This window comes from Opisthocomus hoazin, chromosome 1, assembly GCF_030867145.1.
Source record: "Opisthocomus hoazin isolate bOpiHoa1 chromosome 1, bOpiHoa1.hap1, whole genome shotgun sequence".
NCBI lineage: Eukaryota > Metazoa > Chordata > Aves > Opisthocomiformes > Opisthocomidae > Opisthocomus > Opisthocomus hoazin.
In genome coordinates, this window is record NC_134414.1 from 9,831,530 (window position 1) to 9,856,386 (window position 24,857).

Below are 24,857 nucleotides of genomic sequence, written 5' to 3' on the forward strand. Positions count from 1 at the left end.
TATGTAACAAGCTGAACAACATAATGGCTAGTTAAGTGGATTTCTTTTACTTTATAAGCAAATACTGGTGTGTTTTGGAAGGGGAAGTTGGAAAGGGTGTTTTTTTTGCTCTTCTGACCAACCTGTCTAAATTTTAGGTATGTAAAGACCTACCTTCTTCCAGAGAAATACAAGCTGGGCAAACGGAAGACTTCTGTGAAAAAGAAAACTTTCAATCCAGTCTACAATGAAATACTGCGGGTATTACTGGACATGAAATACTGCACGAGTGAAGGAGCCTTAACTTTTAGGCACAGGTCCAGATGCTCTCGAGACGTCCGTGTTAGGATAAGGTGGATTGCTACGTAGAAGGACCTATGTCCTTCCATTTATAGGTTGACTCTGCAGTGTACTCTGAGTACAGCACTGAGCACACTGTTGTGTGCTTCTTGCAGACAAACACAAGCTGAGTATGAGCTTAAAATGCTCGAAATAAAAAGTAAAACATGAAGAGAGTTTTGTTCTGAAATGAAGTGAGCAGTTACAGACGTGTAAACCCGGACATGTTGTTCTCTAACCCTGTCACTTTCAGACACAGCATTGATGAAAAATCCAGCTTGTTTTAATTCTCTTATTTCTTCTTCCTGGCAGTATAAAATTGAGAAGGGTCTCCTAAAGAACCAAAGCCTTAATGTCTCTGTCTGGCACAATGATACCTTTGGGAGGAATAGCTTCCTTGGTGAAGTGGAACTGGATTTAGGAACCTGGGACTGGAATGATAAATCCAACAAGCAGATCAACTGGTTTCCACTTAAGCCAAGGGTAGGTTACTAAGGGTGGGTCAGCTGTCTTGTATTTTCGGCTGTGTAAGTGCAAAACCAAGTCATTTATTTAGGCCTGGTCTTGTGTGTTCTATGGTTTTTGTGTTGGTTATAATCATAAATATCTCTTTACTGGAAAATGGAAAATAGAGTTCTGAGGTTTCTATTCATCTAGGAGCTATTATGGTAGGAAAAACTTTCTCGTAGTCTAAGGAGTAGGGATTTCAAGGTGTTTTCCACTTACGTCATGTTGCTGCAATAGATACCTGAAGAGACTTGTTCCCAAAATATGAAATAAACCTACTGAGAATACAGAGCAAGTGCAGCAACGTTTTAATGTCAGATGCAATGATGACTTCCATGCCTGTATGCCTAATTTGTTAATGGCTTTCAGCCAAAAGCTAAACTTTTACTTATGCTACTGCCAGAGGTTCTCGTTTCTTTTTTTGAGTTGTTTCCCTCTTTTTTCCTTGCATTTACTTCATTAGTTAATTCAAAAATTAGCTCAATGAGAAGTTTTATGATTTGTAGAACAAAACAGGGATGTCATGGTAGTCTTTAGCACTAGGTTAATTTGACTGATTTTAAAACTGCTCTGGGTAGGTGAACTTTACTAAATGTTAATAGGTGCCATGTTCCATCTACAAACGGTCCATGACTGTCTGAAGAAATGACGTATTCTTGTGCCTTTTTGCAAGGTGACTCTTTGAGGCTGATTTTTAGATCAAAATATTCCTACAGAAATGAGTTTTGTAAAGTATGCTTTCTGTTGCACAAAGAATAAGTTTCCTGATGGAACGAGCGTAGGTTCTAGTTTTAAAGAAGTGCACAACAGTGGAAAAGAGGTGCCCTCAAAGCCTTTTGGCCTCTCCTGGGTCTCGTTTTCTGCTGTAGTGGAAGAGCTGTACATCTGAGGCATTGTGAAGTGGTTAAACTTGCCCTAAGATCTCTCATGTCCTGTAAACTGAAGGAAGACTAACAGGTGAAGAAACAAGAAAAAAATTTTCGTCATGTAGAAGTCAAGCTTGTTCCAGTGGAAAACTCTGCATGGTAAACTCTGTGTGTGAACAGCAAGGTTTGAGATCTGTGGGGCTGTCTTTTTAAATTTCAGACTTCAACAATGGCTCTTGAACTAGAAAGCAGAGGGGAGATGAAACTAGCCCTCCAGTATGTCCCACACCCTGTTGGAGGTATGCACTGCTGCTTTGTTTGTGCTTGTCAGGCCTTTGCGATTTTTGTTCTCTTTTTTTTTTTTTTTTTAAAAAAAAACCCAAACTGTTTGATGTTTTTTAGCCAATTCAGACATCTTGTTTTAACATAAAAGTAGATTATTTTTTTTTCCTGGAGGATTGAGTCACCCTGATCATTAATTCAGTTTGGGATCCAAAGATCACTTCAAGAACTTATGTTGTTTTTAATGTTGCTACAGAAGAAATTACCTCACTGTTATAATCTTAGATTTAAAATGCAGTCTGTCTGTGTAACAAAATTCTGTTTTCTCAATAATAATTTTAGAGATTATAAATCTTCAGGCAGGCGCTGTAATTTACAAAATAAACAATGACAACACATTAAATTCAAGCAATATTAGAAGTATAAAATAGCAGGAAGTATTTAGAATGCAGCAATTTATAGCAGTGTGATCTGTCTGGTTCAGTCTTGTCTGGCAGCTGATAACTGGCTGACCTGACAGTGAAGCCAGGTCAGGTCTTTAATCCAGCCAGTCAGTCAGTAACAACCAAATGTATTAAGAGCACAGGGGAGATTATCTGAAAGTACAAGCGGCAATAAATGCTAACATCACATAGACTGAAGACAAGCTGATCTCTTTATCTAGGAGGCTTGGTAAGAGAAGACCAGTAGCATGCATTTGTTTAGTTACAATAGGAGAAAGGTCACTGTGGGGATACAGATGTGATGTGATCTTGCAGGACTTTGACAGGGATGAAGACTGCAGCTTCAAGGGCACAGAGAGGAGTGCTGAATTAAGATGTGAGATAATGAGAGTCCAGGCCAAATCTCACCTCTGCAAATGGACAGGAACTGCTGCATGACAGAAATTACCTTTAAAAAGGATCTACAAGGCTTAATCAGATGTTTTCTTTTACAGGAAAGAAGACTCCATCTACTGGTGAGGTCCACATCTGGGTGAAGGAATGCCATGACCTTCCTCTTCTGAGAGGCAACAGGCTCAACGCTTTTATTAAGTGGTAAGAACTGTGCTTGAAGTCATCAGACGTGGTGGCCTAATAATGCTACTGTTGTGCTTTCTAATCTTATCTGCATTTTTCTACATTCGAATTAAAAAAGCACATATTACTTTCTGATTCTCCTTCATTGTAATGCAAATTGTCCTGCAAAGCTTACAACTTCAAGCTGCTAAGTGTATAGCACCAGGGAAAAGATATAGGGAGAACTCCCTGCCTAATCGCTACTCTTTCATTTTGCCTGCTCAGCTCCGTGGTGGAAGGGCTAGCAAAAATTGTGCCTGCTTTGATTTTGATTTAAACAAAGCACATTTGGCAAGAGTATGGTTTAGCTTAACAAATCGTGGGAGGAGACAGAAGTGAGAAGAATAGTTGTATTTCTTCCTCCTTCCTTTCCACAAACAGACTAAAAATGTAAAGAGATAGGAATGATGAGATGGTTGGGGAATCTCTGGCAGCAACAAAAAGGTTTCAGTGTCATTAGTGATAATACAGCAAATAAACTACTTGTGCCTCTTCCCCACCTGCCTTCTCCTTCCCTTCCATCTTCCACAGCACACGGGTGCTTTGACTTTTTGACCTTTGACCTTTGACCTTTGACTTCTTCTCCATGATGCTAAAGCATCTTCTCTGCAGTCGCGTCCTAACACGCAAAGGGCAGCATTAATCAGCAGTCTTTATTCAGTACGTTTAACGCCAGCTATGGTGTGCAGGTGTAAACTGACAATGCTTTCTCTTTCTGAAGCACCATTCTTCCGGACACTAGCAGAAAAAGTCGCCAGAAAACAAGAACGGTGGCAAAAACTACAAACCCGGTATTCAACCACACCATGGTCTACGATGGCTTTAGGCCAGAAGACTTGAAAGAAGCCTGCATAGAACTCACAGTCTGGGATCACAACAAACTAGCCAACCACTTTCTGGGAGGTCTCAGGATAGGCCTTGGAACAGGTACTGGACAATTAACACATTAACCCTTAATTGACAAAATACAGTCTGTTTTCCTCTTCCTTTCCATTTCTCCTCTTTTTGCAAAGATCACTGAACAGCCTTTCAGTAACTTATTTACTGAAGAGTTTCATTCAGCACCTTACCTATTTTTCAGCACAGATCCTGCAATGTAAATGACAGCAGCGTTACGAGGGTTAGGATGACTGACAAGTAAGGAGAAATATTAGAAATAAGCCTTTGTCTACTCCAACTTTGTATCTGCTACTGTTTCAAGTACAAGAATGTGCTGTTCCTGCACCCAACATCTTAATAACGTCTTGCAAACTTGCGCATGCAAAAACTAGGTGTGTAGTGTAAAGACAATATTGGGTGGACATAAAAGGCTGGGTCAGGAATGCATGACAATTTGAAGATATTGGATAGAAAATCTTATAAATGCAAACAAGGTTTGAGCGTAAGGGCAACATACGATGTGCAGATAGAAGAATTGTATGTTTTCCCTGTCATTGTTTGTCCCTTTCATTGTCCCCTCTGTTCTGAGGGGAGGATGTGTTTGGTGTCTTTTCAAGCAAATACAAGAAAAAAAATTACTTTTCCCAAATTAACTTATTGCGTGGTTCACCAGAGTAATCTAAAATACAAATTAGGGTAGTAAATCTCAGTTTGAACTTCAGAGTACCCAAGGTTGTATTGCAGTACAAAATCATTGTCCCGTTTTATTCTTACACCCTCTCGATGTTAATCGCCCGTACATCTTTCTCCTTGGGACTGTGACAAAAAGACTAAGCATAACAAGGAAAAAATCCCTGGAGAAAGATGATCAAGTTTTCACGTGAAACTGTCGTTAATTGTATTTGACAGAATTGTTCAGTAATAATGTGGAACTGGATCTTCAAAGTACCAGGTTAGCTACCTGAGGAGGCAAAACTGTTCTAGAAGACAGGCGAATTTGATTGTCTGCTCTCAACTCTGCAGCATATTAAGTGCTTGATGTTTCTCCTCAAACTGACATTTTTCTAGGCAAAAGCTATGGAACTGTGGTCGACTGGATGGATTCTACGTCAGATGAAACTGCCCTTTGGGAGAAGATGATGAACTCGCCCAACACGTGGATAGAAGATACACTACCTCTCAGGATGCTAATGGTTGCAAAATTGACAAAATAAGGTGGTTTTTTTAATTGCTAGTGTCCAACAGAGACCTTGGGAATGAAATTAAAGGTGTGGGGGTGAAACCTGGAAGAGAACACAGTAGATCTTCTGACCGTCTCTGCTCCATTGCTGTTCTGGTTTTGTGCTGTCAAATGTCACTTCGTATTTCAAATTAAACTTCTGCCTGCACATTGTTATGTAAATTTAAGTGATTCTTTTATTTCTCATCCACTGAAAATAACTTCAAGGAAGAAGGCACTTAGAGAATTCAGTTGTAGAGGCAGCTGTGATACCTGGATGCTTGTGTTGCCTAGCTGAAGTGTTGCTGATCCCATAAATAATCTCAATTGCCAGCAAAAAACAGTAAGAGCAAGTCAACTCTTTCTGTACGCTTCTAGGATTGTTCACAAAGTGTCACTAATAAGATAGCAACAGGTCACATTTTGTTCATGTTTTTCAGTATGTGTCTGTATCCTCATTATGCCATGTCACATCTCTCCAGCAAGGAATATGAGCATGAAGATGTTTGTTTGAAAGCTCCTTTATCTGTAGTTGGACATTTCTAGGACATGAAAGTCACTTCTGTAAGGGAAGAAGCATTACATGAAGTGGTACTGGCGATGTCCTGTTCTGCAAGGTGCAGAGGACTGTTCATTCCAATGTACTATAAAAAAATCAGGGTTATGAAAAGTTTGCTTACATATGTGTTAATTGTCTTGCTATTACACAAACTTTACTCTTAATTGCTGAAGGCCTAGAGGTCAAACTTTTTTTTATTCAAATGCTACTCTAGAGGGTCTAAAGCTGCCAATTTTAGTGATGACAAATACGTTAGGTATTTATTCTGTAAAGTGTACTCATCTGTACCTGTATCCGTTAGCTTGTTTTCAAAAAGTAATTTATCTGTGTGTCAGAGCCACCGTTAGGAGAATGCAGGGATGAGGGTGCTCTTGCTTTGGAGGGCTTTGCAGCCTAAGAAATAGGACTGGAATTTGTAATTTGTAGAAATGCAAGCTACTAAAGAAAGATAAATGCATATGAAATGTATTACTATTTTTTTTAAAATAAAATCAGCCTATTAAAGCTAAATAGGAATTCAATGTTTATTAAAACCCAGTGTTTTATGTTAGCAATTCAGCATGCACCATAACAAAATGCAGACAGAAAACATTTCTGAAAATAAATGCACACTTACTTGCTCCAACTGTGTAGCTCTAAACGCTGGTGAAATCTTGCACCTTAGTTAAAGTAGCGAGTAGAGAGGGGGCTCCTCACAGCTCCAACTCAGTTGCTTCATTTAATCATAGAAATGTAAATGCTACTTGTGTTTGCACACTGTGACTGGGAAGAAAGGTGCTACTCAGCCTGCCAGGGAACCCACTTTGTCTCCCATCCACCAGGCAGTCTGTGGAGTTCACAGATCCCCAAAGCAGCGGTCAGTCTTGATCTCTTAGCGCTTCAGGGGTTTGGGGTGAGGCTGGTAGCTGGGACAGGTGCCACTTTGCCAGATACATACAAAACGTTATTCTTGTAGGACTAGGGAACAGTGTGGGTATGACACTTCAGAACAACGTTATTTGTACTTACATGGTACAGCAGCTGCTTTGCTTGTGTTCTTGAAGAGCCACTCCTGAAAGGGTGGTATTCTGGAAAAGCAGAGACCCAGTTTATTTGTATTCACTGCCTGTACGAGTTCCTTTTCACCTGAAAAAGTAGGTTGCTTTGACAATCTCCTTGTCTTTGGGTCAAGTAGAACATCTTCTGTCTTGTTATTCTTGAACCATCCTAGAGGCAGACACAGCATTTTGTCATCGCCTCAGAAGAGGCTGCTTACCACTACACCAAACAGATCAATACTCAGTTTAAATTTCAAAAAGCTACCTGAACATGAAGGTAAGATTTACTTGTGCACTGCACTTGTAATTAATTAGCGGGATCAACTAATGACACAGCAGTATTATGTACTTACCTTGATTAATCAAGAAACTGAATCAAGTAACAAAAATGGGCCCTTTAGCACAAAAATTCAGTGCTCCTCCCCAGTTTTTAATACGTTTTTTTTGGCATGTGCAGAAAATGGAGACTATTACAGGTGAACCTGTAAGCACAGTTGTCACCACACACAAAAGCGAGTCTTCCTCCTGCTTCCAAATTTATGGGAGGTCAGCACAGCCAGTCACAGGAATGTCTCTGGAGAGTTTACTAGCGCTTAACAATGCTGGATATTTTAAAGTTATCGTTGTTAGTCTGCCATGGAGTCTGCATCAAGCTGTAGATCTTTAACTTAAAGATTTTCAGCAGAGCTTTTTTCTGTTTCACTGTTGTCGTACACAAGGAAAGTCAAAGCTGTCCTGGTGAGGTGAACCTCAGCAGAAAGGAAGATTATAAACCAAGCTCTTTTATCAGTGGAAAAAGTACTTTCAGTACCCTATGCATGCTGTAGGATTTAATCAGAGTGTAGAAATATTACAATTTCACCTCCTGTTAAAAGATACTATGTCGATGTATTAAAAGGTGCTTGAAGGTACATTTAATGATGTAACCCAGAAGGAATTCTGTATTGACAATATCTAACTGAAGTCATGCAAAATTTACTTTTTCAAAAAAGATTATTGGTATTTTTTGACATTCCTCTGAATGTGGTTCATGTAATAGCTACAGCTTTCCAACAAATTCAGTCATTCCTCACTACAGTATTATGTTCCAGATTAATAATATGCTGCTAGAGAAATGCAAATTTATGAAGTTGATTAGGACAAAAAGCTTCAAGAAACTCGTTTCTGCGCTTTGCAGTCAAAAGGAAAGGTTTTAGTTGTCCATAATGAAACTTTAAAGGTGTATTGTTAGTTACTCGCTAAAGAGCAGTTTGATCTATTAATAGCTATGCTTTTAGTCTTAGTTCCAGTTCACCTTTGTGACAAAGCAGCCGTGCTCCTGGCATGTCTTCGCATATATCCATCCTTGCTGGAAGAAACATACCACTTCCACCTTTTTTTTTTTCCTTCATTTCATAACGTTACAAGCTCACCTTTAGCCCAGATTGGGGTTTTTTTGGTGCACATGTATGTATATATGCATGTATGTGTTCTAAATGACACTACTTTTACTTCCTATGAACCAGGTGCTTCAAAGCCCCAGCTCTCCTTTCATGCTCTGTGTTCAGAAACCTCCTGGTCCTTTTTCTGCCTCCCATTTCTGCAAGTAAGCCCCCAAACCTGAGCTGGTGCGGCAACCCGCACCACTCTGATCGTACTCATTTTCAAAGATCTGGTCCTGTGCCCTCCATGTCTTGTTTGCTGCACATCCTTTACCCACATCCCTCGCTCCTCTTTGCTTCGTATCCTTCTCCAGTGCAGTCAGCAAAACCTGCACCAACTTTTTCCTTCCAGCTGCATTTGTTTTTCCCTTCCTGATCCAATCTTTCAGATTTTTCATTAACTGCTGAATAAAGTTGCAAATTGTTTAGGGCAAGGGCTGTGTCCTTACTTACTTTCAGCGTGTTCTGAGAAGGTTGGAACTTGCCATTCTGACATCCTCTGGCACACGCAGGGCGCAAGCCGAGAGAAAGGAGTTCTTCAGACTTCTGGAAATCCTCTTCCCTTTACCAAATCTGGGTGCTTCTGACACTGTCAGCAGCATTTGTTTGCTAAGAAACACTCCCAGCTCTCTCAGTCGCTCTCCTAGGGCTGGCCCAGTTCCAGCCAGCCCAGATGAAGGCATGAGCTCTGGGGTGACTGGATTCAGCCTCTTATCTCCATGGAGACAGAAACCCCACAGCAGGAGTGGCAACAAACCATCAGGAGACAGAGAACACCTGGTAAGAAAACCTTTTTCTTCTCTTAAACCCTGCTCTTCATTGTGTTTCCGCTGGATGGCCTAAACCTTTCAGTCCTTCCCCCTCTCCTCTGTTATTTCCAAGTGTTTTGGCAGGATCCAAGGTAACAACAGCGGCAGGGGAGCGCTGGATGGTGGGGACAGCGGCAGCGTCCCTACCGACGGTCACTGCTCTGCAGTGCTGAAACTGCCCGTGCTTCGCAGGCTTGAACTCATTTTTGCTGTATGTTATTTTTTAGTATTTTTTTTAAGCTGGCTCCTTCCCATGTCCAATCTTCATCTCCGGTCAAAGCCCAGGAATTCACAAAACCTGATTATCAGCACGCCGTTTCATGTGCTGTGTAGTTCCAGGTCTGCATCTGAATGAAAAACTCATAGATCAGTTTTAGGCTGACTTTTAGCACGCCTGGGGAGCATGCTGTATGACTAGGCACCAGTAATGGGTTTGGTGCCAATGTAATGCAGACATTTCCCTTATTTTTACACGAGGAACCAGACTTTTAAAATTACATGCCTGAAATAATCCAGCAAATCAGTGTCAAAACTCAAATGATGAACCATTTCTCCAGGCACAAAGTCTTTGTATCACAGGGCATTCAGTAATTATTAGCATTGGATAGAGCTTTTATTTTAGTCATAAATCTCTAAGCCCAGAATAAGGCTATTCAGTTATTTTTAATGAGCAATATACTATTAAAATCTTATAAATCAATTAGAAGTTTGATGTAACCCTCCATGTTTCACTTGCATTTGGAATACTAGATCTGTGGGAGAAAATAAAGGCAGAGAAAAAGGATTGCTTAAGGAATTACTTACAGCTTTATCACTTGCAAGCTTTTTACCTAAACATAATAGTACTTCTTGTAGCTACAACAACAGTGCTTTGAGCAGGAATAATGAGCAAAGCTAGTAATCGGCAAATGAATAGGCTTGCCTAAATACTAAGCCTACATTCTTTGCTTCTGCATCATCGAGCCTGGCACCCTTCTCGTGGGTAGGCCTGACTGAAGCAGAGCGAAGCAGGTGAGGAGGGCTGCAGGCTGCTGCTGGTTTCAGGAGGTCCTGTCCCCCTGCACCGGTTTCTTAGGACTTCCAGAGAAACTCCACCAGCTTATCGCCATGGCGTTGACCATGCAACCATTGAGTACTGTTTAATTATGTTGCACGTCGCTAAGAGAAGCGGTCACTATAAAATTTTGTCTCATCTTTGTGTGAGACAGGGGCTCCATGGCTCAGGATGAGAGAGAGGCAGGGACGGCCAACCCCATCAGTGACCCAAAGACAAGCAAAGACATGGAAGATCTGACAAAATGCCTGGAGGAACTCGGTGAGAGCCCCAAAGAGGAGAAGAGCGAGCAGGCTCTGCTACGTTCACGCCTAGTACAACAGCATCACCTTATCTATATACTGAAGAAAAAAGCAGACGATGCTTGCAAACGCTGCAGAGACCTGGAGCAGCTCAACGCAGAGTTGGAGCAACTGAGGACAGAGGATGCTGTGAAAATGAAAAGCCAGACCCAACAGATTCAGCGTCTGGAGAGGTGCTTTATGGAACTGGCCGACAACCATGAAAAAATGATCCAGTTGAAGGACGAACACAGGAAACGGCACATGCAGCTGTGGGAGGAGAATAAGCGCCTGCGGCAGGAGAACGAAGCGCTCTTCAACCAGACTCTGAGGGAGAAGGAAGCTGAAGTGCTCCAGCTCACTGCTCAGGCCAAAAAGCTCTCGCAGCAGTTAGAGTCCTTACAGAAGAAACGTGCTTGTGAGAGCCGCAGAGCCCAGGAGCGAGAAAAGGAGCTGCTAGAAGCTCAGAGCCAGCAAGCAAGTGCCTACGCCCGGGAAGTGGATTCACTAAAAAACCAGCTGCAGCGCCTACAGGAGAAGCACCAACAAACCACTGCACAGGCAGAGCAGGCAGAAAGTCAGCGGAGGGCTCTGAGCAGCAAGCTGCAGGCCAAGCTGGAGAGGGCAAACGAGGAGAAAGAGCAGCTACTGAACCTGGCCACGGAGAGGGACAAAGCTCTGCAAGATGAGCAACGGGAAACTGAGCAGCTAGGGAAGAAGCTGGAGGCGGCGGAAGAAGCCAGGCAGAGAGCAGGAAAACGCCTTGTGAAAGAGGCAGCGGACACCGATCTGAGGGTCCAAGAGCTCCATCGACAGCTCGAGAGCAGCAAGCAGGCGTACAACGAGCTCTCGCTGCAGTTTGATGCTTACAGAAAGCACAGCAGGGATTTACTGACGAAGGAAAAAGCGCTGAATGCCAAACTCCGTCATTTTGTTGCATAACTGCGGCTTTCTCCTCTGTTCTCGTCTCGGCAGGTGCCTCTGTCATAACACAGCACTGCGTTTTGTTCCTCTCCATCAGACCATCTTCTGACAGAGACCAGCTTGACATTTCTCTGCCATGTACTTCCCAGCTTAGATCCTCCTAAAAGTTCCGTCGCCTTGTTTTTTGTTACACTTTTATGTAAGAGCTCTACAGTGTTAAATCTGAATGGGGACTGTTGAACTAGTCAAACCTTGACATGAAAGATTAGGATGGAAAACGTAAAATATGATTTCTTTGGTCCTAACCTCTGCTGCATCATAGGTTTTCATTTTTTACAGTTAAAGGCACATTATTTTCAAGATGGACCAAAGCTCCAACCCTCAGCCTTTTGCCTTCGGTTCTCCCTTGAAGTGCAACAGAGGTTTGGCATGTAAAAGGTGACACTGAGGCTCCAAAAAAGAAATCCCACCTCGCAATGTCTACAGAATCACAGAATAGTAGGGGTTGGAAGGGACCTCTGTGGGTTATCTAGTCCAACCCCCCTGCCGAAGCAGGGTCACCTACAGTAGGCTGCACAGGATCTTGTCTAGGCGGGTCTTGAATATCTCCAGAGAAGGAGACTCCACAACCTCCCTGGGCAGCCTGTTCCAGTGCTCCGTCACCCTCAGAGGGAAGAAGTTCTTCCTCATGTTCAGACAGAACTTCCTGTGCCTCAGTTTGTGCCCATTGCCCCTTGTCCTGTCGTTGGGCACCACTGAAAAGAGTTTGGCCCCATCCTCCTGACACCCACCCTTCAGATATTTGTAGGCATTTCTAAGGTCCCCTCACAGCCGTCTCTTCTTCAGGCTGAACAAGCCCAGTTCCCTCAACCTCTCCTCGTAGGGGAGATGCTCCAGTCCCCTCACCATCCTCGTAGCCCTCCGCTGGACTCTCTCCAGTAGCTCTTCATCTTTCTTGAACTGGGGAGCCCAGAACTGGACACAGTACTCCAGATGAGGCCTCACCAGGGCAGTGTAGAGGGGAAGGAGAACCTCCCTCGTCCTGCTGGCCATACTCTTCTTGATGCACCCCAGGATCCCATTGGCTTTCTTGGCAGCCAGGGCACACTGCTGGCTCATGGTTAACCTGTCGTCCACCAGGACACCCAGGTCCCTCTCCGCAGAGCTGCTCTCCAGCAGGTCCACCCCAAGCCTGTACTGGTGCATGAGGTTGTTCCTCCCCAGGTGCAGGACCCTGCACTTGCCCTTGTTGAACCTCATCAGGTTCCTCTCTGCCCAGCTCTCCAGCCTATCCAGGTCACGCTGAATGGCAGCACAGCCTTCTGGTGTATCTACCACACCTCCCAGTTTGGTGTCGTCAGCAAACTTGCTGAGGGTACATTCTAACTCTTCATCCAGGTCGTTGATGAAGAAGTTAAACAAGACTGGGCCCAGTACTGACCCCTGAGGGACACCACTTGTCACCAGCCTCCAACTAGACTCAGCGCCGCTGATGACAACCCTCTGAGTTCTGCCATTCAGCCAGTTCTCTATCCACTTCACCGACCACTCATCCAGCCCACACTTCCTCAGCTTCCCTAGGAGGACATCATGGGAGACTGTGTCGAAAGCCTTGCTGAAGTCAAGGTAGACAACATCCACGGCTCTCCCTTCGTCTACCCAGCCAGTCATGTCATCGTAGAACGCTATCAGATTGGTCAGGCATGATTTCCCCTTGGTGAATCCATGCTGACTACTCCTGATAACCTTCTTTTCTTCCACTTGCTTCATGATGGCCTCCAGGATAAGCTGCTCCATCACCTTACCTGGGATGGAGGTGAGGCTGACCGGCCTGAACAGAGTAACAGACAGCAGTATCGCACAGTACCTGGTGCTTGAGCAGATCATCATGTGTAATAGTCTAGCAGTCTTGTGGGTTTCTTATTTAATGTCATAGCATTATTCATATCCCTGTTCAGCTCACAAATAAATCAACAGTGAAGAAGGAGTTGAAAGCTTGTGGGTTAGAATTAAGGGACAGGCTCACACGGGTGACATTACGGTGGGTGTATACTACAGGCCACCTGACCAGGAGGAGGAGGTTGATGAAGCCTTCTACAGGCAGCTGCAAGCAGCCTCACAGTCACAGGCTCTGGTTCTCATGGGGGACTTCAACCACCCTGACATCAGCTGGGAAGACCATACAGCTAGGCAGGCGCAATCCAGGAGGTTCCTACAGAGCATCGATGATAACTTTCTGATGCAAGTGGTGGAGGAACCAACAAGGAAAGGCGCTCTGCTGGACCTTGTATTAACAAACAAGGAGGGACTGGTGGAGGACGTGAAGGTTGGAGGTAGACTCGGCTGCAGTGACCATGAAATGGTCGAGTTCAGGATCCTGCATGGAGGAAGCAGGGCGATAAGCAGGATCAAAACCCTGGACCTCAGGAGGGCTGACTTTGCCCTCTTCAAGGAGCTACTGGGAGGAATCCCGTGGGCCAGGGCTCTCGAAGGCAGGGGGGTCCATGAGTGCTGGTCGCTTTTTAAACAACACTTCTTCCATGCACAGGAGCAATGCATCCCCCTGAGAAAGAAATTTAGCAAAGGAGGCAGGAGACCTGCATGGTTAAACAAGGAGCTTCTAGCGGAGATCAGGCAGAAGAGAAAGGTGCATGGCATGTGGAAAGAGGGACAGGCCACTTGGGAAGAGTACAGAAACATAGTGAGAGCATGCAGGGATGCGACGAGGAAGGCCAAGGCTCACCTGGAATTGAAGCTGGCAAGGGATGTCAAAAACAACAAGAAGGGCTTCTTCAACTACATCAGCAGCAAAAGGAAGGCTAGGGACAACGTGGGGCCGCTGCTGAATGAGGCGGGTGTCCTGGTGACGGAGGATGCGGAGAAGGCAGAGCTACTGAATGCCTTCTTTGCTTCAGTCTTCAGTGCTAAGACTGGCCCTCAGGAATCCCAGGCCCCGGAGGTAAGAGAAGAAGCCTACAGAGAGGACGACTTTCCCTTGGTCGAGGAGGACTGTGTGAGGGATCGCTTAAGCGATCTGGATGTCCACAAATCCATGGGCCCCGACGGAATGCACCCACGAGTGCTGAGGGAGCTGGCGGATGTCATTGCTGAGCCACTCTCCATCATCTTTGAGAGGTCCTGGAGGACTGGAGAGGTGCCCGAGGACTGGAGAAAGGCCAATGTCACTCCAATCTTCAAAAAGGGCAAGAAGGAGGACCCAGGGAACTACAGGCCGGTTAGCCTCACCTCCATCCCGGGAAAGGTGATGGAGCAGCTTATCCTGGAGGCCATCATCAAGCAAGTGGAAGAAAAGAAGGTTATCAGGAGTAGTCAGCATGGATTCACCAAGGGGAAATCATGCCTGACCAATCTGATAGCTTTCTATGATGACATGACTGGCTGGGTAGACGAAGGGAGAGCTGTGGATGTTATCTACCTTGACTTCAGCAAGGCTTTCGACACAGTCTCCCATGATATCCTCCTGGGGAAGCTGAGGAAGTGTGGGCTGGATGAGTGGTCGGTGAAGTGGATAGAGAACTGGCTGAATGGCAGAACTCAGAGGGTTGTCATCAGGGGCGCTGAGTCTAGTTGGAGGCTGGTGACAAGTGGTGTCCCTCAGGGGTCAGTACTGGGCCCAGTCTTGTTTAACTTCTTCATCAACGACCTGGATGAAGAGTTAGAATGTACCCTCAGCAAGTTTGCTGACGACACCAAACTGGGAGGTGTGGTAGATACACCGGAAGGCTGTGCTGCCATTCAGCGTGACCTGGATAGGCTGGAGAGCTGGGCAGAGAGGAACCTGATGAGGTTCAACAAGGGCAAGTGCAGGGTCCTGCACCTGGGGAGGAACAACCTCATGCACCAGTACAGGCTTGGGGTGGAGCTGCTGGAGAGCAGCTCTGCGGAGAGGGACCTGGGTGTCCTGGTGGACGACAGGTTAACTATGAGCCAGCAGTGTGCCCTGGCTGCCAAGAAGGCCAATGGGATCCTGGGGTGCATCAAGAAGAGTGTGGCCAGCAGGACAAGGGAGGTTCTCCTTCCCCTCTACACTACCCTGGTGAGGCCTCATCTGGAGTACTGTGTCCAGTTCTGGGCTCCCCAGTTCAAGAAGGATGAAGAGCTACTGGAGAGAGTCCAGCGGAGGGCTACAAGGATGGTGAGGGGACTGGAGCATCTCCACTACGAGGAGAGGTTGAGGGAACTGGGCTTGTTCAGCCTGAAGAAGAGAAGGCTGCGAGGGGACCTTATAAATGCCTACAAATATCTGAAGGGTGGGTGTCAGGAGGATGGGGCCAAGCTCTTTTCAGTGGTGCCCAGTGACAGGACAAGGGGTAATGGGCACAAACTGAGGCACAGGAAGTTCCGTCTGAACATGAGGAGGAACTTCTTCTCTCTGAGGGTGACGGAGCACTGGAACAGGCTGCCCAGGGAGGTTGTGGAGTCTCCTTCTCTGGAGATATTCAAGACCCGACTGGACAAGGTCCTGTGCAGCCTGCTGTAGGTGACCCTGCTTCGGCGGGGGGGTTGGACTAGATGACCCACAGAGGTCCCTTCCAACCCCTACTATTCTGTGATTCTGTGATTCTGTGAACAGGTCTTGAGGTGATTTCAATAGTCTTTGAAACAGGATGAGGTTCTAGATGTTCTGCCAGTTTAAGTGTTTTCTGGTGTTTTGGTGTTTTCTGTAGAGAAAATCGCACTGATGCACAAAAAGGAAGGGTATATGCCAATTTTTAACAAAAATATCTTTCCCCTTCCTGTCAGCACCGTGGGATACAGAGGCACCCATCCCACCTCTCTTGCCTCTCTCCCAGCCAAGGAGGAGGGTTTTGGCTGCTGATTTTCAGCTCCTAATCTTCAACTCTCCAGCAAAAAAAGCCTGTGATGGGCCAAATGGCGTCCTACACCTGGGCCCGAGGCAGCTGCCTTGAGAGCTCTCCAAATTCTTTCCCGTGCATGTGCACCTCGGGGTAACTCAACATTTTAGCTAGTTGTTTGGGTAGCTCTTGGTACTGAGCAGCGGCACCACGTCAGACTTGCTGTCTGTTGAGCCACATGTTCAGAAATCTACAGACATGGCCAGAAGATCCTCCAGCTTGCGACCAGTTCATCTCAAGGACTTACTGAACCAGACATGGCCTCTAAGATGTCAACAGACTTGTCTTTTGAACTCCTCTGGACTCCCTGAACCCTCACAAAGCCAGATGAGAAGTATTGCTCCAATACCTGCCACACGACAAACCACAGCCTTTTGTTCTGATCCTGGCTCCTACAAGTGTCATTCCACACCTGTTTTATGAACCAAATCCTCCTACTTTTCACCCATATTTTTCCCTCTGTTGTGCCCACCGCGCACGCACATTTAATTAATGTAAATGCAGGCATCTACATCTATCTAATGTAAACGCCAACCAACCCAGGCTACAAACTAGGCCCGTGGTCTGAGAGGAAGGAACACAGTAGGACTTGAGTCGGCTGCTCTGTTTTAATTAGTTGATATGCAGCGAGGAGTGCCTGTTCCCCTTCGGTGATTACAAGAGAGCCTAAAAACTGGTACCTGAATAGTCTAAATCTTGGCAGGGGACACCCGCTCGCTGTGTGACAGAGCAGCCCCACAAGCCTCCAGCAGGAAAGCCCCCAAAACACGGCAGTACCTAGGGGGCATCCCTGTTCCTTCCCCTCAGCGGCATCTGTTGGGGAGAAACCCCCTCACACACACCCCGCTCACACCCACACCACCCTCCACACACTTCACACCCCCCTCACACCCCCCCTGCCCACTTCACACCTCACTCACGCGCCCCCCACATTACTTCATACACCACCACCCCCCCCCACCTCACACACACACCACACACCCCCACGCCTCACAGACAGAATCACAGAATGGTAGGGGTTGGAAGGGACCTCTGTGGGTCACCCAGTCCAACCGCCCTGCGGAAGCAGGGTCACCCAGAGCAGGCTGCACAGAACCTCGTCCAGGCGGGCCTTGAATATCTCCAGAGAAGGAGACTCCACCACCTCCCTGGACAGCCTGTTCCAGTGCTCCATCACCCTCAGAGGGAAGAAGTTCTTCCTCATGTTCAGACGGAACTTCCTTTGCCTCAGTTTGTGCCCATTGCCCCTTGTCCTGTCGCTGGGCACCACTGAAAAGAGTCTGGCCCCATTCTCCTGACACCCACCCTTCAGATATTTGTAAGCATTTATTAGGTCCCCTCTCAGCCTTCTTCAGGCTGAACAAGCCCAGCTTCCTCAGCCTCTCCTCGTAGGAGACATGCTCTAGTCCCCTCACCATCCTTGTAGCCCTCCGCTGGACTCTCTCCAGTAGCTCCTCATCTTTCTTGAACTGGGAAGCCCAGAACTGGACAGAGTACTCCAGATGGGGCCTCACTAGGGCAGAGTAGAGGGGAAGGAGAACCTCCCTCGACCACATCCCCACACATCCCCCCCCACACACACTCACCGCTCACATCCTCCACACTCATCCCTCACACACACACTCACACCCCCCACACACCCCCCCCACACACACTCACCCCTCACACACTCACACCCCCACACATCCCCCCGCTCACACACCCACTCACCCCTCATCCCCCCCACACACTCAGCCCCCACTCATCCCTCACACACATCCCCACCCTTCACACCCCCCCTCACATCCCCCGCTCGCCCCCACATTCATCCCTCACACACACACTCATCCTCCCTCACACACACTCACTCCCCCTCACACTCACGCCCCGCTCGCACACTCACGCCCCTCTCACACATCACCCCCACCCCCATCCCTCACACCCCCCCCCACTCACCCCTCACCCCCCCACTCACTCCTCACCCCCCCCCTCACCCGCTCACTCTCACCCCCCGCAGCCGCCGCCGCTTTCCCGCGCGCGGGCGCAGTCGCCGGGCACCCCCTCCCCTCCCCTCCCGCCCCGCGCGCCGCTTCCCGGCAGGCACCGCGGCGGCATCCCCGGGCCGCAGCCTGGCGCCGCTCGCCTCGGGCGCCGTACGGTCCCGTCCCGCCCCGCCGGGCCCTCGCCCGCCGCCGCCATGCGGCACAGCCTGACCCAGCTGCTGGCCGCCTCCGCCGGCGGAGCGAGCCCCTCGGGCGCCGTCTGGCCGCTGGCCGGCGCCGGGCAGGCCCCGAGAGGGCGGGATGGCGGCGGGGAAGGGGATCCGGGCCCGGCGCGGCCCAAACAACAGCAGCCGGCGCGGCGGGAGGCGGGCGCCCTGGAGCCGCGGCGGCAGGAGAAGGACGCGGAGGCGGCCGGCGGCCCGCTGGAGGTGTGGGAGCAGGAGGACTGGTTCCCGGGGCTGGAGCTGGGAGACCTGCTGGAGGCGGCCCGGCCCGACTGGGACCTGGACGCGGAGCTGAGCGGCTGCTTCTGCGGGGAACCGGAGCCGCTGCCCCCGCCGGGCCAGGGCCAGAGGCCGGCGGCGGGCGGGCGGAGGAGCGGCGGGGCCGGGAGCCGGCTGAAGGCGGCGGCGGCGGCGCGGCTGAACCGGCTGAAGAAGAAGCAGTACGTGCTGGGGCTGGAGAGCCGCCTGCAGGGCCTGGCTGCCGAGAACCGGCAGCTGCGGGACCGCAACCGCGGCCTGAGCCGCCGCCTGCGAGAGCTGGAGCGGGAGAGCAGCTACCTGCGGGCCGTGCTGGCGAACCAGAGCGCCCTGGGGCAGCTCCTCAGCCGCTTGGCCGGGATCCGCGCCGGCGGGCTGCAGCTCAGCACCAGCCTCTTCAGGGACAGGGGCAGCCCCCGCCGCCATCACCACCACCAGCAGCAGCTCCAGCCCGCCGGCGAGAGCAGCGACCACGACTACGCCCTGCCCAGCTCCCGGCCCCCCGGTCTGGAGGAGGCGGCGGTGGTGACGACGGAGACGGAGGAGGAGCGGGCGGCCCCCGGCGGGATCTGCCTCCACGTGGACCGGGATCAGGTGTCGGTGGAGTTCTGCTCCATCTGCGCTCGGCGAGCGGCGGCCTCGTTCAAAATGTAGGGTCAAGTACCTGCTGCAAGTACTCGTGGGGTTCTCGCCCTTCGGGGCCTCGCGTCGCGGCGGAGGAAGCAGGCGATGGTGCGGAGGAAAAAGAATGAATACAGTGGTGATGGGGTGGTGAGGGGGAAGATGCAGAGGAAGGGAACCTGGCACTTGAGGGGTCAGGGTAACAAAAAAAAAAAAAAAAAAAAAAAAAAAAAAATCTCTCTTGAACGGTACGTTGGGAGCCAGATGGTGGCCTTGGTGAAAGGTTCCCCCAGTCTGGCATGTGGACGGTAGTGGTCTGAGCCTGTTTGGCATAGGAGTCGTGCAGAGCTGTGTACGGCAGTGCGATAATTATCGTGCAAACTGACACGCGCGTGTACACGCAGAGGTGCCGCCAGAGCCCGTTTGCAGCACTTGGGTGAAAAGATCTTGCCAACCTGACGCACGAAGGTGTGCTCGGTTCCACTTCGCAGTTGCCGGTAGAGATAACGCTGACTACCCAGTCTTGAGTCAGATAATGTCTAGCCTGCTTATCCTGAGGAGCCGAAAATGCTTGCTTAGAAAACCAAACCAAAAACTTCCATTAAGACATCGTCACTGGACAGACTTAAGAAAATAGTAATGATCGGCAAAAGAAAGCATGCATATAAAATTGTACTGCATCTCAGTTATACATTACTATTAAAACCTCTCTGACAGTTTCTCTTTTAGGTGCTTGCCCTGCCAGGCTCCGTTGTGTAGGGGTTAAAGAACAGTCGTTTTCCACCTCGCAACCTGGTAAGGATCAATATATTCCCATAATGCGGTATCAGACGGCTTGCTTTGCTTATGCCAGTCTCTTGTAAGGACTGGCTCAGGAAATGATTTCTCTGGTCCTTGGCCTACTCTGCCAGAATGTTTCTAGCTCTGGATGGTAACTGATAGTGAAAATAACAATCGTGTCGTTCTAATTGGCTGTTTTCCTCTTTTCTAAATGAATATGCACGTAGTAGCCAATACACGGGCTACGTTTTGAATTAAAAAATAAATGCTTGTGCCATTTGGAATAGGAATTTTCCATTCAACTAAGTATCTGATGAGCTGAAAAGGGAAAATATGCTAATAAGGGGGATGTGACATTTAGAGCCTTTTATCATAGGGGACCGTCCCAAAAGTGTAAGTAAATTGCTTTTTAAATGGAAAAAAAGAGAATTTGTGACCTGTTGGTTTAAAATACTGTCTAGTGTTAAGGATGCACGGTATCTTTAAAAAGTCCTCTCTAGCTTGCTCTAATTCATGATGCGGAGTTTTGCCTGATTAAACAGAACCTGAATGCTGGGTCTGTCTGTACAGTGGAATCCTAATGTAGAGGAGTCACTTTTTTGCATGGACCTCTAACGAGAATTGCAGTTTGGAGAATGCAGTGCATTGAAGTAACTCGTTACTTTAGCTTCCCATAAGTAAATCTCTGTGCCCATGCACACTGAAATTCCTATGTTACTTCAAAGTAGCTTTAAATTTTAAAGATATTGCATGTATATGCATGTGCTTAATTTTACTGTAGAGTTCTTAATTTAGCCTCTTACAGTATCTGGAAATCTATAAGTTTATATAATTAAGCACAGTTCAGAGATGAGCAAATATGTATCTTGAGGCTAATGATCTGAAAAATGCTCCATAATTAACTGAGATAGGAGGAAAAATAGTTTGAGAAACAGTAGCGTGTGTTTTCTTGTACTAGTCAGTGGTTCTCCCTATCACAAAAGATGAGTGGGTTGTTTTTTCAGTTGTATTATTATGTTTAGGTTGTTTATATGTATGTCAGGTGGGGGAAGAAAGATTGTGAAAATGATGATATGTAAAGTGAGGTTTCACAAAGAATAGACTTTCCCAAATCAGTTTCATTTGTTAACTTAAAAAAAAAAAAAGATTCTGTTTAGAATTTCTGAAGTCTGTTTCTTAAAGCCTTAAATTTTGTGTTTAAGGCTATGTAGAAGGTGAAAGTGTTTTCTCCCAGTCATTTGCTTTATTGGTGCTAGACCTTATCGAGTGCTCATCAGTATAAAAGGAGTTTGATTTTTCTTTGTGAAACATCACTGTGTGATGAAGTATATGTGTATTTAGCATCCTTGTTTTTCTTTATGCTAAAGTGGATTCAGCTGTGTTGGGGCAGAAGAGACGGGACCAGCTGCTGGCCACATTTCCTGCTTTATTTTAAAAGGTAGTATAAGAAATGAGAATAAAGAGGTAACAGGGCTTTTGCTGTCTTTGGTTAAAAAAAAAAAGAAAAAGGTTGAATGCTGGGATCGTTTACTGTCATCCAAGATGTTTTTTTAAAAGACAATATCCTATCAAATAGGTTTTACTCCACTGTATGCAGAATTCCATCTGTTCAGGGTATATTGCCAGCACAAAAAGGGACTTAAGTGGGATGTGTGTTACCTTACACCGCTGCGGTGGCATCAGCAGGGACTGTTCAAAGTTTCAGGCTTAAACTGTGTAACCCTGCTGTAACTGATGGGTTATACCAGTGCTGCAGGAAGCAGAGTTAACCGTCAACACCCGTACTGACTGATACGCAACATGGAAATAATTGGGTTAGATTCAACCTAGGCTCAGTCTGCCTAGCTCAGACTTCGTGACCGTGCTTTATTTTGAAGTTTAACATGCTTGATGAGAAGAGAAGCACTAATGTAGCAAGTGTGGGATGTTACAATGGCATTTTTACAGTTACTTCAGCGTTTTAAGTTAACTTAAATATGCCTTCTTTCTTTTTGCATCACTGCTAAACGGTAGAGGTCAGGGACGTAGTTCTGGTCTCTGTTGTGAACCTGCACATCACTCTGGCCGTGCAACTACCTGTGAGCTGTGTCTGAGAGTAGCTGATTTTCTGACATGCAAAATGATGTATACCGGTACAAGACCAAGGTTGAGTCCCAAGAAAGTAAGTGGCTGCAGGCATTTCTAGTGCCTACTGATTCATATTTAAACCAAATAGAGGGGAGGAAGTTATTTGAAATTCTAACCGACTGTACTATCTGTATGGTGTATTATTAATGTAGCTTTTTGAAGTGGAAGCCTTGAAATGACATAACTTAATACTTGAAAATATATTGTAAATGTTTCTTTGTAATTATGTGCCATCCAGATAAGAATACAATATGATAATAAAAACAGACTTGTTGATCTTTCAATTTACGGGCTCAAATGTTTTTTCATCTTTTTCTTCTCGTTAATGCCTTGCTTTAATGGAGTGGTTCATTACACAAAATGGGAAAACAGAAAGGGGAAAAATGCTGTTAGTGCTGTCTGTGTGGCTCATCTGTGAGATAGCAAGGTAAAACGGAGCAGGGTGTCCAGGGGAAATGTTGTTGTTGCTCATCTGTCTTTCAAGTTCAGTTTGTGGTGAGGACAAAACTAAGGCTTTACTCCTTGAACCAAAGATAGAGTTGTACTTCTGAGAATCACCACTCCTTGTATTTTACAGTTGTTTTTCTTTCTTAATATTTTGTTAATGTGGCTATGTTTGATCAATAAACCATGGAGGAGCAGAATACTTACAGAAACTCTTCCATGGTCTATTGGTGTCTTCCTCCTTTCTCTCCCATTTTTAGGTTCAGAAGTTCGATGACTAGTTATTAATATGCTGTTAAACCATAATCTTTCATCAGATTGTTATTTCCACACTAAATGCTGGAGCGACTGTGACAAAAGGTTTGAGGGTGCTGAGAGGACGTGATGTTTTTAAAGCTCCAGGGTGACTGTTAAATGCTTTATTTGTAGAGAGCAGTTTAAAATAGCATGTTGGCTTTCTAGCGTCCAGGCATTCTAGTGAAAGTAGTCTGCAGCGTGATAAAAAGAAACGTTTCACAAAAAACATTGTCAGTGTGCTTTTAAATTTTTAAGTCTGCTCTGCCTTTTTGGCCTCCAGTTGTAGAAAACACCCTGCTCAGCGCGGAAATTTGTGTTGGTTTAACTCTAGGCACCACAGAACCAAGGGCCAACCTGGACGGTTGGACTTGGGTGATCTCAGAGGCCTTTTCCAACCTTTATGATTCTGTGATTCATGTTAAACTGCCTGGCTACGCTACCTTCATTTGCCAGTATTTCTCCACCCCACAGTCGCTTGAAGACTATTTAGCATTTAAATAAGAAACAGTTTCATGCTTAGTCCTCTGTTAGCCCTTAACAGTTTGATGGCGGTGCTGTGACCCTTAGTAGCATTCTAAATGGACTTCTCTCGCTTTCCTCTGAAGAGCTCAGCAGCATCCAGGAGGAGAAGAAAAATGGGTGGTTCTGCGATGCCTGGCTGCCTGGAGAGGTGGTATCAAAGTAAATGTAGGGAACCACGTTCCAAAACTTGGCTTCTCTTGGTCCTTCCAGATCATCGCTTTTCTCATGCCACTTGTCAAAACCGTAATTGGTTTTCCCCGTGAAGCACACAGATCTTTTGCAAAACACAAAGGCTTTTTGCAAAGTTACTGATTTTTAAAAACTTATGTTCGCTAGAGCTCATAGTTAGAGAGTTTTCTGCTAGAACAAACACCGCTCTGTTTACGGGGTTGTATTTGCTGTTAGTTAGACGGTAAAAGTCTCAGGGATATGTTAGGCATGCGGGTTGTTCCAAGCAGCTCTGTGTTTAAAGAACACGCTGTGTACAATTGTACATCGACAGTAGCTGATTCTACAGTTTTCAGCCAGTTTAAGTGGGATATGCAGATTTGGAGAAATAATTCTGCCTTTACTCGTAGGCAGGAGGATGCCGGGCGCTGGACTCGGGCGGGTATGGGGGAGAGGAGGGTGTGAAATAAATTGTAATATTGAGATTCACCGTCAAAAACTGGTACACGTAGAAGATAAAAATCAGTGTTTTAGTGTTTCCGTTGGTGCTTAGCCATAGCCAGTCTCTTGGCATCCTGGTGGCAGTAGTTCAAACTTGGACCAGTCAGAAGTCCATCAGTACAGGTTCTGTATTAGACTTCTAGCTCTTCTAGGGTCTTCTAAGAACACACTGAAAGCTGTTGCTGCGATACGTAGCTTGCTTTGGAAGTGTTTGCTCTTCTATGGTGGGGTCAGAGATACCCATACAGAGTGTATTTTAGCCATAGCCTGCAGCTGGCTTCTTCCTGCTGAAACGGTAGAAGAAAGGCTACGACTGGACCCTGCTCCAACTCAGATTTTCCAGTGGCGACGCAGTGTCTGCAAGGAGTTAGATACAGTTGGTAGGAGGCCAGGAACCGGTAAAAGCTCATCCTCCGACTTGCGGAGTCGTGCGGGGTGTGTTGTACCCGCGTGTGGAATGGAGAGTTTCCAGGAGGGCACTCCTCCTCCAGAACTTACTGACAGCAGTGTCCTGCTGAATTCTGAAGCAGTTTTGGTCTTCAGCTTCCTTTTGAGAACTCTTTATTCCTTTCCCCCTTCCCACCCCAGTTGTTTAAGGAGTACGCAGCATACAATTAAAAAGTTTCCTTTTTTATCAACACCCCTTTCTGGCCTCAGGAGTATATAGCTGACCTTTGACATGACCACTGCTGGACGCTTAAAATACATATTTGCAATCTGTGTCTTCGTCAGTTACGCCGGAAACAAAAATTGGTCTTTGCAACTTATTAAAAAAAATAGAAGAATATGTTTTATTTCTTGTTTACATACAATCTTCACCTTTCACCCTAAGAAATTAAAAA

The 24,857-nt window shown here is 46.6% G+C and overlaps 4 protein-coding genes across 6 annotated transcripts in view; 3 read left to right on the top strand and 1 right to left on the bottom strand.

Annotated features, from left to right (window-relative positions):
* The window catches only part of SYTL2 (synaptotagmin like 2), a 65,067-nt gene extending 58,869 nt beyond the window's left edge, over positions 1–6,198 (top strand). The window contains exons 15-20 of the mRNA XM_075416564.1: positions 138–240; positions 631–801; positions 1,912–1,990; positions 2,911–3,010; positions 3,753–3,958; positions 4,979–6,198. Coding sequence (XP_075272679.1) covers positions 138–240; positions 631–801; positions 1,912–1,990; positions 2,911–3,010; positions 3,753–3,958; positions 4,979–5,124 — 805 coding nt within the window. The 3' untranslated portion in view covers positions 5,125–6,198. The remainder of the gene's footprint in view (positions 1–137; positions 241–630; positions 802–1,911; positions 1,991–2,910; positions 3,011–3,752; positions 3,959–4,978) is intronic.
* Positions 1–8,785, bottom strand: part of CCDC83 (coiled-coil domain containing 83) — a 101,031-nt gene extending 92,246 nt beyond the window's left edge. For both annotated transcript variants that reach the window (XM_075424142.1, XM_075424082.1), the window contains exons 1-2: positions 8,600–8,785; positions 6,697–6,755 (exon numbers count right to left, since the gene is read on the bottom strand). The gene's annotated coding sequence lies outside the window, so the exon portion shown is untranslated. The remainder of the gene's footprint in view (positions 1–6,696; positions 6,756–8,599) is intronic.
* Positions 8,786–8,849: 64 nt separating this feature from the next.
* Positions 8,850–11,437, top strand: CCDC89 (coiled-coil domain containing 89). Of its 2 annotated transcripts, none has more exons than XM_009932584.2 (2): positions 8,850–8,926; positions 10,164–11,437. In XM_009932584.2, exon 2 carries the CDS (start codon positions 10,171–10,173, stop codon positions 11,230–11,232), a length of 1,062 nt encoding a protein of 353 aa, XP_009930886.2. In that variant the 5' UTR covers positions 8,850–8,926; positions 10,164–10,170; the 3' UTR covers positions 11,233–11,437. The 2 variants fall into 2 exon arrangements, with proteins under 2 accessions (XP_009930886.2, XP_075280632.1); XM_075424517.1 differs by having other exon boundaries at positions 8,905–8,926; positions 10,160–11,437.
* A 6,820-nt stretch (positions 11,438–18,257) lies between these two features.
* CREBZF (CREB/ATF bZIP transcription factor) lies at positions 18,258–22,367 on the top strand. Its single transcript, XM_075416576.1, has 3 exons — positions 18,258–19,205; positions 19,894–19,971; positions 21,324–22,367. The coding sequence occupies exons 1-2, from the start codon at positions 18,268–18,270 to the stop codon at positions 19,940–19,942; spliced, it is 987 nt and encodes a 328-aa protein (XP_075272691.1). The 5' UTR covers positions 18,258–18,267; the 3' UTR covers positions 19,943–19,971; positions 21,324–22,367.
* The last annotated feature ends 2,490 nt before the right edge of the window (positions 22,368–24,857 follow it).